The sequence below is a fragment of the Natrix helvetica genome (genome assembly GCF_964273705.1).
Source record: "Natrix helvetica genome assembly, chromosome: 1".
Lineage (NCBI taxonomy): Eukaryota > Metazoa > Chordata > Lepidosauria > Squamata > Natricidae > Natrix > Natrix helvetica.
Genome location: NC_138548.1, coordinates 278976864 through 278991746, shown reverse-complemented (window position 1 = coordinate 278991746; position 14883 = coordinate 278976864). Strand labels below are relative to the sequence as shown.

General features: G+C 40.7%; 1 protein-coding gene across 11 annotated transcripts in view; it reads right to left on the bottom strand.

Moving 5' to 3' along the window:
* The window catches only part of TCF7 (transcription factor 7), a 140245-nt gene that overhangs the window by 7653 nt on the left and 117709 nt on the right, over positions 1-14883 (bottom strand). For 6 of the 11 annotated variants that reach the window (XM_081939603.1, XM_081939597.1, XM_081939602.1 and 3 more), the window contains one exon: positions 509-557. In XM_081939603.1, coding sequence (XP_081795729.1) covers positions 509-557 — 49 coding nt within the window. Of the gene's footprint in view, positions 1-508; positions 558-6868; positions 6962-14883 lie in introns of all 11 variants that reach the window. The other 5 variants (XM_081939600.1, XM_081939593.1, XM_081939599.1 and 2 more) reach the window with 1 other exon arrangement.

Below are 14883 nucleotides of genomic sequence, written 5' to 3'. Positions count from 1 at the left end.
CATATTTTTCCCTTTGAACCCACTCAGTTTCCTGAGGTTTTTTTTTTTTTAATAGAGACTTTTGGCCTCAAAAAGATTCCTTTTGTGTATTTGGATAGTTGCTGCAAAAATTACCTTTTTGGATGTTGGATTGGAAGTTAAATGTTTTGTAAATGTTTTAACTTAACACTTTGCTCATTTGTTATTGAAAAAACCTGAAACAGCCACAAATGTAAAGAGACTGTTAAAGCAACAAGATGAGATTAAGTTGGAGCTTCAAACTAGGGTTAACATGAATTAGTTACTTTTGGTCTGTTGGTATTGTCATCACAGAATATCAGACAAACATATAATTGTAGATAGTGGCAAAGCTAGAAAGATTAGTGCAGACAGTTAAAGCATAGATAGTCCCAATAACCCATGGCTACACATTCTGGGGAGAAAAAATCTTGTATGGCTAATTTCTTACTAATGTAAATGAAGTGATCAGTACCAGATAATGTGCTAGATTTTACACCAGGACTTTTACCTGAATTGGAATCTTGCTGCTTTTCTCTTGTTCGTCGTTTCTTTTTTCCCTATGATTAAAAAAGGAGGAAGAGAAAATAAATCATAAATTGAACAAAACATTCAAATACAGCATGTTGGCTTTTACTGATTATATTCCAAAGATGCATAATGAAAGCACTTCTTACTTTCAAAATATGTTAAAAATTTTCCATGACTCCTGAGTCACTGTAACAGTGAGGTAGTCAGCAAATAGATGATATAGACATACATACATACATACATACATACATACATACATACATACATACATACATGATAGATAGATAAATGATACACAGATACGATAGATTGGGATATCAAACTGGTGGCCTGCAGGCCGGATGTGTCACGAAACGTCATGTGATTGCAATGTAACACAGCAAATACGACCCCCGTGTGATGACAGATATAGATAAATAGATGATATAGATGATAGATAGATAGATGGACAAACAGGCAGATATAGATGATAAATATGTGGATAGATAGGTAGATGGATGTAGTTATCCTTATGGCCTTGTGTAATACTTGATTCAAGTTTTCTACTCCACCAAAAGACAAGCTATGTAATGAACAGACTACCATTGAGAAGTGGTGTTTTAACTAATTGTGACAAATCCAGATTTTTTAAACTTCTATACAGTATCTTAAAGGAGAAGGATGTCTGATAGCAGCAGCTCCAATTGCAATAAAAGAGATCATTGGGTTAAAAAGGAACATACCCATACCCATAATACAGAGATCTCTCTGCCATGCAGAGGAAAATAATGTGCTTAAAACCTCTCCCTCTATTGTGAGGTCTGTACAGTTCTTGTCTAACCTTTCTACCTTGGTGCCTTAGTTGTCCATCACAATTGCAATTGAGAGCTCTATCGTGCAGCAACAGATACCATAGCGTTACACTACGGGTAGTCCCCAACAATTGAACCCAACATTTGCCTCATTTTACGACATTCCTTGCCACAGTTGCTAAGTGAATCATTGCAGTTGGTAAGTTAGTAACGTGAATCTGGCTTCCCCGTTGACTTTGCTTGTCAGAGCGTGGGAAAAGGTGATCACATGACCTTGGGATACAGCAGTGGTCATAAGTATGAACCAGTTGCCAAGCTTCTGAATGATGATCACATGAACATGGGGATGCTGCGAAGGTTGTAACATTGAGATATGGCCATAAGCCACATTTTTCAGTGCCATTGTATCTTTGAACTAAATAAACTGTTGTAAATGGAGGACTACCTATATTCCATGCCTCTTGATGACACACAGTATTCTCCTTATTGGCAGCTCATCGTTGCTATTAAAGCCATTGTATATTAAGATCATAACTGACGTTTTGATGAGATCATTTTGACCTTGTCGCTTTCATGATTGTTGAGGGATTAACGGACATCTGTTCACAAATCTGCTAAAGTCTAATGCATAAACTGGCATATTGAACCTGCTTATTGTAGGCCATACTCATGGGATATCAGACATTTGAGATGGTTCATGGTTGTCACAGGAATCCTGTTACAGAGTGACAGTTTCCAAAGTGATATTGCTGCTATAATGGCCTGTTTTTGATAGAGGAAGATGCACAACTTTCAATTGCACAACTTCCACCAGAGGTATTCTGGAACTGAGCAATTTTCTTCCAGGAGAGATGGAGAAAAGCAGCTGGTATTGCATGCAGAAGATGATTGTGCCTGGATAACTAAAGGATTGCCTTTGCAGGCATGCTGAAAGCACTGCTGATCTGCATCATGTGCACAATTGAAACAAAATACTTTTATCTGCTGAAAAAGCCTTTTAAAAAATCCAGGAGCAAAATGGGGCAGCTAGTGGGATGGAAAGAAATTTGTTTCAGTTTATAGTAGAACAGAACAAAATAAAATAGTATAATTCAAAATTTAAACATTCAACTTCAGAATCAAAAACTATTTCAAATCAGCTTACAAATGGAGACATCTTCCCTATAGCTAGGGCCTGTTTGTATTTTCATATGTATCATGCTAACATACTAATGTTTTAATTACATTAACCTCCATTCTCTTGAGTATAAAATCTATAACCACTAGCAGCTTAAAAGACATGCAATACTTGTAGGTTTGGATATTTTGCTAAGAACAAGCTTCCACTGAGTATAACTTACTCTGGAGTAAATATGTTTTGTCTTTGTTTAACTGCCAGAGATGCAACTGCAATTTTGGACAAAACAAAGACTGTTCCATTTTAAGTTCAAACAACATTTAAATATGTTTGTCATTAACTAGGCACAAAAAACCCACTTCCCTGATGAAAGCAGGCAAAATCAAACCAGATTGTGTTTTCCCCACACTTCTGCCCATACAGTACTGATTTTGCTTGCATCAGGAGGCCAAGTTACTGCAAAACTCCCAAACCCCACAATTAAAACAAAGTTGGTGGTTGTTGCTAACTGGAAAACTCCATACTTATATTGTGACACAAAAGTACATTTTAGCTGTACAATGGTAATACATTCAAAATATAGACAAACGATCTTAATGCAAACCAACGGCCTTGATTTGGAAAAGCCTTTGTGCTTAAAATCATAAGGCAAGGCAAGGCCTAAAAATGGGGCTTTCTTTCCAACATTGACAAATTTATAACTTCAAGGAAAGAAGGTGGAAGTACCATGTTTCCCCAAAAATACGACAGAGTCTTATTTTCTTTTTACCTACAAAATATGGCTTAGGCTTTATTATGGGGGGAGGGTTTATCGTTTTGGGGTTGCCAGGCGGCTGCTCTCTTCCAAGCAGGCTCCCAAAGAGCCGGGCACAGCTTCATGGGCGAATGGCTGTGTTGCGCTGTCTCAGCAGCGCAACACAACAGCCATGAAGCGACCATGCTCACGAGCAGCCACCCGGCAAACCCCCTTTGCAGCCGGGCACAGCGCCATTCACTGACCTAGGGGTATCGCCAAGCCGCATGAGCACCTGTTCGCCGCCGCCCGGCTCCTGCGGCTTGGCGTCTTCCAAATGCTGGTGAATGGCGCTCTTCACGGCTGGAGAGGGGGGTTGTGCAAGCGGCTGTTCTGGTCTCGCTCACCCACCTCCCAGCCTCACGATGCATGGCCCAGCTCTCATTACAGAGTCAGGGTACCTCCGCAGCCGCCACCATCCCAGCCTGGCTTTTTCCGTGGCTTCCAACCCGAGTCTTTCGGCAGTGGCAACTCTGGGCGCACTCTCTATGGTTGTATGCTCTACAGGCATTGGAATGAGAGGGGTTTGCTTAGTGACTGCTTGTGAGCGTGGTTGCTTCATGGCTGTTGTGTTGCGCTGCTGCGACAGCGCAACACAGCCATTCGCCCATGAGGCTGTGCCCGACTCTTTGGGAGCCCGCTCACAAGAGAGCAGCTGCCCGGCAACACTTCAGCTGGGCACAGCTCTGCTCACCAACCTAGCGGTATCCCGAAGGCGCCAAGCAATGCGATCACCTTTGCCTCCCCCCTGGTTCCCGCGGCTTGGCACCTTCGGGATACTGTTAGGTTGGTGAGCGGCGCTCTGTCTGGCTGGAGGTGGAGGGGGTTGTCCAGGGGGATTATATGCGGGGTGGGGGGCTTATATTTTTGCCCACCAAAAAAATGTGGCATGGCTGTATTATGAGGACATGTCATATTTTCAGGGAAACACGGTATTCCTGGGTGCTATATTTAAAAAGTGTATGGTGATGGGATGTGTGTGGCTGTTTCCTTTTAGAGGCCTGAATCAAACATTCTGGCACATGAAGATGGCAACTATTGTCCCACAGGGAGTTTTGATGTGCTCCCCAAATGCCTCGCAGATTGCATTTCACTCAAATAAAATCTGATCAGACACTTCATTAAAATTCAGCTGCTACTTCTCTACCAGCCAGGAATTGAGAAAAAATATTTCCCATCAATGCATTTTACAAGCATTTCCCCTCTTTTTCCCTGCATTCCAATTTTTCACCATTGGAGATTCTACCTAGTAATGTGGATGGGGAGATAGTCAATCCAGGATGACAGCAAGGAATGGCAAGAGCAGGCAATGCATTAAGGAGGGAAGAAGCCATCTTCCCAAAATCTGAATCTTGCAAATTATACCATTCAAGCCGAAGTATTTCAGTGGAAAACTAATGGCAGACCAGTTTAAAAGGCATGGAGCTTTGATGCGTAGTTCTGGACTCATAAAAATTTGAAGGTTTCGTATGGCAGGAATAGTTAAGACAAAGCTGTCTCATTTCCTTTTCATCCCTGTTTTCCTAATTAAAATTCTAGTCCTACCAGTAGGTAGCCAAAGGAAAAATCCAAAGCGAGACTTTAAGAATATTACTTCCACTAGAGGGCGTCACCTGTTAGTGAGAGTATAAGAAATACTTTCCTAAAGGAAAAGCACAGTATTAATACTTATCATAATTTTTTTTTACTTTGCTACAGCTCTGTTTATAGGCTTTGGATTATGAAAGTGATAACAGTGGTGCTGATGTTTCAGATTTAATGTTATGGCTTTCTGCCTGTTGGATGAGGTAGAAAGCTATAGAAATTGCCAATTACGTGTATGAAAGGTGGGACAGGAAGAGAAGAAATTGTGTAAAAAGAAAATATTAAAATGCACTAGCTACCACCATTGGTCATTAATATGTTAATACTAATGTTATTTTGGATTATCAACTTGGTTGCTTGTATATATTTCTGGGGTGCCTTGGAGTCAGTGCTGACTCCTAGCAACTGCCTAGACAAGTCCCTGCAGTTTTCTTAGCACGATTTCTTGGAAATGGTTTGCCATTGTCTGGTTCCTAAGGCGGAGAGTCTGGCCAAGGGCATCTAGATAGCTTTTTGTCTAAGGCAGGACTAAAACTCACAGCCTCCTGTTTTCTAGGCTTAATGACAATATCGATGATATACACTGATAACTCCCAAATGCTGGGGACTGCAGTTGGGTATTATCTGTGTTTATCATTCACATTGGTGTAGCCAATACACAGGCTACTTTTCCTGGTTGTGGCCCTCTTGTAAGCATCCATCCTGTTGCTCTAGAACAGCGGTCACCAACTGGTGGTCTGCAAGAAGATTTTGGTGGTCCGCAGAAAAATCTTCGCATTTTTGCATTTTTTTATATTGTACTAAATCAGGGATCCTCAAACTACAGCCCCTGGGTCGGATATGGCCCACCGAAGCAATTACTCCCGCTCGCTGACAGGATGGGGTCCTTCAGGCACTTAGCTTGGCTGCCTGTTTAGTAGCTCTAACCCTACCCTCCTTCCCTCCCTGGGAGTCCAGGCGCTTCAGTGAGCAGTGCGCAAAACTTCAGCCAGGCTCCTCAAAAGACAATTTGCAGGGGACAGATCTAGCGGCTGGGCTGCCTACAAGACAAACATTCATTCTTGGCCATATTTGAGATTCCTACTGCAATGGACATCAAACCTAGGATTGACCCCAGCACTTCTCTCCACTAACAGGAGGCCAAGCTAAGTACCTGAAGGAGCCCATCCTGTCACTACTTCATATTAGTGGTCCACGGGATTTAAAATTATGAATTTAGTGGTATCTGAGGTCCGAAAGGTTGGTGAGCCCCTGCTCTAGAAAACAGCATGCTGGACTAAATGACCCTTGACCTGTCCAAGAAGGGAAGTTCTGATGGTATTAAAGATGCAATCGTATTTCAGAAACTATCATTTCCTCTTCAGTGAACAATCTATTGCTTACTTGCTGCGTTCTGTGTATATTTACGTATGTATGTACAAGAAGGTATTTTGCCACTTAGAAAATTGAATGTTGAAATTTTGTTTTCTTATTTCTGGGCCTTCACTTCCAGCTTCAATCATGTCCAATGCAATGTAAAACTAATATGAAAAGACTGGTTACGGGTACATTGTTTCTGCTGCCTGTTGTCCAACTTATAAACCTAAACATTTCCCCTAAATTACCCTCTCAAGACATACAATGAGGAAGATGATTTACAGGAATATATTTTTGGGCCCGGGGGATCTAAAATGGCCACCACCTGTTTATATCCTCTCAGAACAATATAGGAAAGGGTATCAATGGAGACGTAGAGACGTGCTGTGATTCCAGAGTTTTGATTAAACATCAAAACTCTGATATATTCATCTCACAAACAACAAAAGTGTTGGCATGGAGTGTCAACCCACTTCCACTGACACAAAAGTTAGCCACTTGAAAAGTCATGTGGCGCATTGATTGTTCCCTTCTAATGAAGAAATTCCACAGCCAATGAGCAATTCTATGGCCATGGAAAAGCTCAGGGCTCCTGGAATTCTGCAGCCAACGCTGGGTTAGGTGGATGCATGAGTGGCAGATGGTTTCAGACTCTCACTGCCATAATGCAGAATGACATTTGCTGCAGAATTCGCTTACCCTTGCCGCAGAAGCTGGCCAGGAAGTGCTGCTGAATTCCAGGGGCCCTGAATTAAACTGTATGTGATCACGGGATGGAGAGCCTGAAGAAGACTGAAGAGCAAGGGGTAAAGGGTTAAAATAGCAGCTATGGAGAGCAGAGAGAAAAAAAATAAGCATATGAACACATCAGGAAGTATGCAGGACACCATTACCACATCGCAGGCAAAGACTGAATTCACTGTCATCACTGTCACTGGCAAAATCATTTGCCTCCTGCTGGAAATAAATCTTCAAACCATAACAACTTTGAGTAATATAGTAACAAATGAACTTTATAGAAGCAAGGCTCTTACTTGTTGTCACTGGCATTTATTTTATGCAGCATATGAATGCTGAACACTTGGTTAAAGAATAGTGGGTAGAATTATATATTGTGAAGATTTTGGTTGTTCTATTATCTGAACCTTTTATTTAATCCAGTTTTAACGCTGGACATGGAGCCAAAAGTAAAGTAGCCCCAGAAAAAGTTTCAAACACTTTTTTTTTCACAATTTAACTTTGGACTTAAGATGAAAAGTTACATCTTTGCCAGGTCAGTGGATGAGCTGTACTCCCCCCCCACTACATATATTTATTAATGAACACCCTTAAGTAGCATCTGATACTTATTTAGAAATCAGTTTTACTGAATCTGTGCTGAGGTTTGATACCATATGGATGGGCACAGACCTGAGGTCTAAAATTATGTTCAGTAGATGAGAACATAAAACAATTACTATGAGATGCTAATTTCTGTTTTCTAAAAAAAATCATGATACAGGGTATTTTTTGTTTTTCCCTCTCCCCAGTGCAGAAAATACTGAAGCCATGTCCTCTACTGCAAAAGGCTATAAGAGAAGAGTCCTTTCTTGGGTGGGGGTGGTGCTGCTTCTTGTTACAGAAATTCAGATAAATAATATATCTATTGTGTTGTATCTCCCCTCTCCCCCAAATTCTCTATTGCCCAATGCTTCTACTGTCCACCACTTTTCAAAATAATAAAATTAACCTGTAAAATATATTTATTACACTAATTCCTTCCCATTAGTTATTCCTTTCCTTCCCACAAAAAACAAAAAACAAAAAACAAAAAAACCCCCACCACTGATTAATTTGGGGTAATTTAACAATGCTCCGGTGTTTGTTTTTAATGGTAGTAATCAGTCAATCTTAAAAATCCACAGAAACATTTTTAATGAAAGATGGGAGATTGTAAAAGATTAGTAAACTAGTTTGCCTGGGGAGTCTTGTGGGAGACGCGGACCAATTTACCTCTAAGCCAATTGTACTTAAGTAATATGAGAGGCATAAGGAACAAAAACAAGAAATAAAAGACTTTCTACTTGAAGTGATTTATGAAGATAACCTGATCAACAAACAAAAAATTGCAATTGTGACCTGCAATGTTTGTGGTTTGTCTTTCTTTCTGAAAACAAGCTGGAATACATTCACAGCAAATGCACATGTATAGCAAGCCTATACATTTGAGAAAAAGCCATGGAATTAGAGTTCAAATTGCTACCATTTAAGAAAGGAAGCTCCAAAGTAAAAAAAAAGAGAGAGAGGGAGAGGGAGAGGGAGAAAGTAGACAGATGAAAAGGCACTATCAAATTCACTGGATGAAAATAAAAACCAAGAGCAAGAAATGAAGATATAGTCTCCACTAGAAATCAGAAACAATACTCGGTTCCTTCAAATTCAGACTATGGATGTTTAGAAGGATGAAAATGAACGTGACTTGACTCCCTAAATGATAAATAGGAAGACATAAGAAGACAAAATGTAATAGTAGTTGGTTTTTTTAGGACTCCAACAATTGAAACAAACATGTTGACTGAATCTATCAACTAATGAAGTTTGCCGTTTGCCAGGAAAAGGTTCAAGGATAGGAGAGAAGATTTTCTAAGTTACCACTTTTAATAACAATTATCCCTTCCTGTTGACAGATGTGAGAAAAAACGATGTTGTAAAAAAGAACTATAACTATCATAACATTTCTGATTAAAGGGTGAAAGACATGCATGATTCTAAGTTAGCTGGTCATGTTAATAAGCACTGTTACATTAAGAATATGACTGGTATGGTCAGTCTACACACTGTTCTAAATCCATACTATGGAGACAGAAGTCTGTCTTTGTGCCTGAGCTATGGTGGTGCAGTGCTTAGACTGCAGTGTTGCAGGCTAATTCACTGCTCACTGTTCGATTCTTACCGGTTCCAGGTTGACTCAGCCTTCAGTCCTTCTGAGGTCGGTAAAATGAGGACCTAGATTGTTGGGGGTAATATCTGTAAACTGCTTAGAGAGGGCTGTAAAGTACTATGAAAGGGTATATAAAGCTAAGTGCTATGGCTATTGTTAATCTTCCAAAGTGGGTGCCTTCTCAAAGAGGTGGATTTGGCTGTTGGTTGGAATTTGGCAAATCAGTCAAATTTTAGAAGTTGTGGTCCAAGCTGGTTTCATCTGGAACACCAGATTAAAGAAAAGTGAGTTAAAGTGTTTTAGATCATAGAGAAAGACAAATCAACTTCTCACTTGGTAGAATGTGCTGGTAAATAGAGATGTATTAATTTAATTTAACAGTTAATTTAACATTATTGGCCTTTCCAAAGGTTTTGAAAATGAAGAGCGGGCATGAGAGATTCTGAGTGTGAGTAAAACACCATGCACACAAGTATGCATTATTTTGTTTTCTAAACTGCAAGCTTCCTGCTACCGCGTTTCCCCGAAAACAAGACAGGGTCTTATTTTCTTTTGACCTCCCGAAATAAGCACTTGGCCTTATTTTCAGGGAGGTCTTATTTTTGAGGTGCAGGAGGCGGTGAGCGTGGTCACCCCATGGCTGCTGCTGTATTTTCGGGGAGGGCTTATTTTCGGGGTAGGGTTTATTTTAGCCCATGCGCTCAAAAACCCGATTGGGCTTCTTATCCGGGGAGGTCTTATTTTCGGGAAAACAGGGTAGTTGTTTGGTCCCAAAGCTGAAGCGTCTGTTTTAATTTGCTTTAAAAAAACAAAGTCAGGTAAGGACATAATTTAACAGCCCTTCCCCATATACTACTTACTTATGCTATTTCAAGTTCCTGTAGCAGTTTTAAAAAACAACAACAATATCTTGCAAATACATAATCGCCTAAATGTTAAATTTTCATGAGTGAAGACATTTTTGCAGGCTCCAGAATTAGCCTTCCAATCATATATGAGCAAGCAGAAATCAGCCCCTGTATAAAATTTATTGTCCATCTCAAGATAGTACCTTGATTTTATATATGCGAGGGATATTAAACCAACCCATTGGTAAAGCCAATTGGTTTTGCTGCTCTTTGCTTCTGAGCATCACCAGCCAGTAAAAAGCCACCTATCAGCCACAGGCCTGTTAAGGTTGACTGATAGCATTAAGAGACAAGATCACCATTCATTCCAGCCAGAGAATAAACATTCTGAATTCATCCCACCCGAATAATTTGGGCATGACATTAGGTACTTCTTCAAGATTTAAAATGGACATTTGCCTGCCTACACTTGCATACTTTTCCTGTGGTTGCATTCACAATTTCTGTCATACCAATGCCCAATGATTGCCTTTTGCTCTGAAGAAAAAGTGGATTCTTTAAGCAAAAAAGTGAAAAGAAAAGTGGGGGAAAGTTTAAAGAAAAGATCACAAATGAACTGGAGGTAAAACATGCATAATCATTCTTTTACATTTAGCCATAAAATCTAAGACCAAAGTTACGGAATTTATCTTCTGGGCTTTCCATTTTCCTTCTGAGAGCTTTAGAGGGGTTGTTGGTGCTGATTCATTCAGACAAAGGGATTCTTTGCAGAAGGAATAGAGATGTAGGTAAATAAAAGTAGACACCCCTAAACTTATTCTTGCCACCAATTAACTACATCTATGCAGTCTTTTAAGCCAAGGGTCTGGGGACCGGCTGGGCAATTCTGAGTGTTGAAGTCTACAGATCTCAAAGTTGCCAAGGTTGGAGACCCATATTCTAAGCAGTGTTATGGAAATGTGGTCCTCTTTTTAGTCGTCGTCTCACAGCCGTTAACAATTCTGGAAATCTTTATTGGAACTTTTTCAAATATTATCCAGAGCTGACCATACTTAACTTCTGAGATCAAAGTCACATGTTGCGACCTGCTGAGGTAAGCATCGGGGAAGGCACCATCAAATTTAAAGAAGCCTGGTGTAGCTTATCTATTTCTGAATATTCTCTTAATTATTTTTTTCTTTGTTACATCTCAAGATGAGGTCAAGTGCAGCTATATCCAGATATGAATCTCCTTTCTGTTGTCTCTCTTCCATTTTTTTTTTTTTGCTTAATGAACTGCTATGACATATGCAATGGTGCATTCCTGTTGTGCATTATACTGCAAAGAAACCCATCCATTTTTCACTATTCACAAGATGTACCCAGATTTCTGAGGAATATCATCCTCAAATGCAATGTAAATTATTAACCTAGCTCTAGACCTTCTATAGACCTGCACAAAGAAAAGTACAGTATTCTCACATAACAAGTGCCCTGTTTAGCAATTGTTTGACAGTGGTCACACTGGTCCTTGAACTTATGACCATCACAGTGTCCCCGGGGTCATATGATCACCATTTGTACACTTTACAGCCAGCTTCTGACAAGTAGAGTCTGGCAGTAAAATCACAAATTGTGTTTATGTACTGTCTTGCTTAATGATCAAAAGTGATTCACTTAACAACCATGGCAAAAGTGAGGTCATAGATCTGTTGTGGTCATGTGATTTCTTGCTTAATGACTGCATTGCTTAATGATGGAGTTCCTATTTCAATCGTGAGAGTCCTTAAGCAAGAACTATCCGCATGAAAGTCTGTAGCAATTTCTCTGAACTAAGAACAATTTAGATCTAGCAATATTAAACTGCCTGAATGCAGTTATAATATTCACACACAAGAATAATAAGGTAAAGCATGTGTTGAGAGAGAGAGATCCAACATGTTTATTTATACCAATAATTATACACAAAACATCAATTTCTGTGAGATTATTATTTTGAGAATACTACCAATTTCTCCTTTTCCCCATTGTAATTTTCATTGAACCTATTTATGATGGGCATAATCTAATTCAAGCTCATGTAAATTTAAAATAAAAAACTCTTCTTATTGCCTGATTGTTTTTTAAACCAATTTTATATTGTCAACATGAGGAGAAAATAAACAGTTTCCTGATGACAGCAATAAATTAATGAATAAAGAAATGTAAAAAAAATTAAATCCTTAAATAATTTTAAGGCAATATATTATATTTTGTGGAGATCCACCTTAAAGCAATTGTTTATTTTCCTCCCACAAGAATTAAGTATCTTAGTCAGGCATCACACCTAAATACTTGCTTAACTCCAAAAATGGATCTAGTCTTTATTGTCACTTACAAAGTTTGAATATTCTTGGGGCAATCTTGTCAGGAGAAATTTAGCATTTTCATGTCCAATCCCATTTAAGTGAAGGAGCACTGAATAATACCTTCTTCACTATCCTTCAAATATAAGGTGACCAGATTTTAACATTGGTAAAGCGGGACACCACTGACGGGGAAGGGGGGGGGGGCTCTTGATTAAAAATTTGGTCTATATCCTTGCATCCCTAACCCTTTAGGGAAAAAAACCCCAGGGATCTTCAAACCTGACAGCTTTAAGACTTGTGGACTTCAACTCCCAGAATTCCTCCTCCAGTCATGTTGGCTCAGGAACTCTGGCATTGAAGTGTGCAAGTTTTAAAGCTGTCAAGTTACAAGATCCTTGCACCCCTAACCCTTTGGGGAAAAAACCCCAGGGATCTTCAAACCTGACAGCTTTAAGACTTGTGGACTTCAACTCCCAGAATTCCTCCTCCACTCATGTTGGCTCAGGAACTCTGGCATTGAAGCATGCAAGTCTTAAAGCTGTCAAGTTACAAGATCCTTACACCCCTAACCCTTTGGGGAAAAAACCCCAGGGATCTTCAAACCTGACAGCTTTAAGACTTGTGGACTTCAACTCCCAGAATTCCTTCTCCAGTCATGTTGCGGCGACATCATCTGCGTGGATCTGCTCCATCTTTGGTTTTTTTTACCGGGGGCAGGGCTGCCGCTGAAGATGCCAACGAGCCCCCGCTGCCACCAGAATAACTGCCTCCTCCTCCTCCTCCTCCTCCTCCTCCAACAGCACCACCACATTTGCTGCCCGGCACTGTGGCTGAGGTGAAACTGCCAAAGCTCCCGCTGGCGCCTCAGCCCGTGGTAGTGGTAGTGGCGGTGGCGCCACCCCCTCTGCTTGGAGCACCTGAGCTGGGCCCCGTGTTACCCCTGCCGCCTCCTCCGCCATGCTTTTGAGAAGCCATGAGGTGTTTTTTTCCAGCTCCCGCCCCCTCCGCCCCCTTCCTACTGGCTCCCGTGCCTCATGGCTCCTCAAAAGCACATTTTCTTGCTATGTGCGCAGCCACGCACCTTACCAAAAATTGGGACATTTTTAAAACGCCGTGGGATGCGGGACAAATTATTAAAAATCGGGACTGTCCCACCAAAAGCGGGACGTCTGGTCACCTTATTCAAATAGTCTTCCAATTCCGTTCTTCTCTTTTTCAACTGTCTGGTGTCCTTGCAACATCCCATGGCTGTCTACTTACTAAGGAACATAGATGGGAATGGAATGAAGGCTTACTAAATACCAAAGAGACCAAACTGTCCTACAAGAAAAATAAAATGAAAAATAGAAGAGACATAGCAAGGTAAAGTATTACATTGCCAGGACACAAAAAAGTAACAGGCAAAGCAGATAACATGACCAGATAAATAGCTAAGAGCAGAAAAGTTGACAAAAGAGACAGAGGGTCTAATTGTACAAGGCCACACTTTACGAACAAAAGCAAGAAGACAGCAATAGAGAACAAATGCTATCTCTGCAAAGAAGCTGAAGAAACAGTAGACCAATTAATTGGCTGCTTCAGGAAGATAGCGAAGATTGACCACAAACAATGGGATGACAAAGTAGCAACAATGGTGCTGGATATTGGAATATCTGCAAGAAATATCACTTGCCTGCAAACAAGAACTGAAGGGGCAACAAAACAGGCAGATTAATAGCAAACGAAGAAGCTCAAGTCTTCTGGAACTTCAGAATTTAAACAGACAAGCATTTGTCACACAGCACTCCAGACTAAACAATTAATAGGAAAGACTAAAAAATCTGGATAGTAAACATTGCAATACCTGGAAACAGAGAATAGAAGAGAAAGAACTAGAGAGAAATCACCAATTACAAAGACCTACAAAAGGAAGTCAAAAGGCTGTGGCAAAAGAAAGACAAAGATAGTAATAGGCATCTCGGCAGTGGTGGGTTCCAGATCCCGGTGCAACCGGTACGGTGCAACAGGGCCTGGCATCTCCCACATGCATGTGCGCATCATGTGCGCAGCACACGCATGCATCCTTACCTCCTGTGATGCCTCCGCGATACTCAGCTGCTTAGCGGAGTGTCGCGCAGGTGCCGTACGCTCCGTGCACAGAAGCAGAAGCACGAAGAGCTCAAATATAGGTAAAGAGCTCGGGCGGATGGGTGGGCCCTCCGGAGAACCATACCAGAACGGTACCCGGTGCTCCAGGCAGGCATCGGTATGCCCGTACCAGGACATACCGCCTGCAACCCACCACTGCACCTTGGGAACAATTCCAAAACATCTGACCCATCACTTGAACATCATCAGCATTGACAAAATCACCAACAGTCAATTGCAAAAGACAGCTTTACTTGGAAGAGCTTACATCTTGTAACAATCTGTTTAATGTTATTAAACAAGAACATCTGGCGATCGCAGGTCCTTGGGAAGGACTCAATAGGTGGATAAAAATGCCAAACCCAGTCTAACTGTGTGACCAACTATAAAGATACCATTTACTTACGTTGTTTGTAAAGACACATTCCCCAAACATTTTGGAATGGAATGTTTTGACTGTGAAATAGGGGGCTTCAAGGATTTCAGATTCTT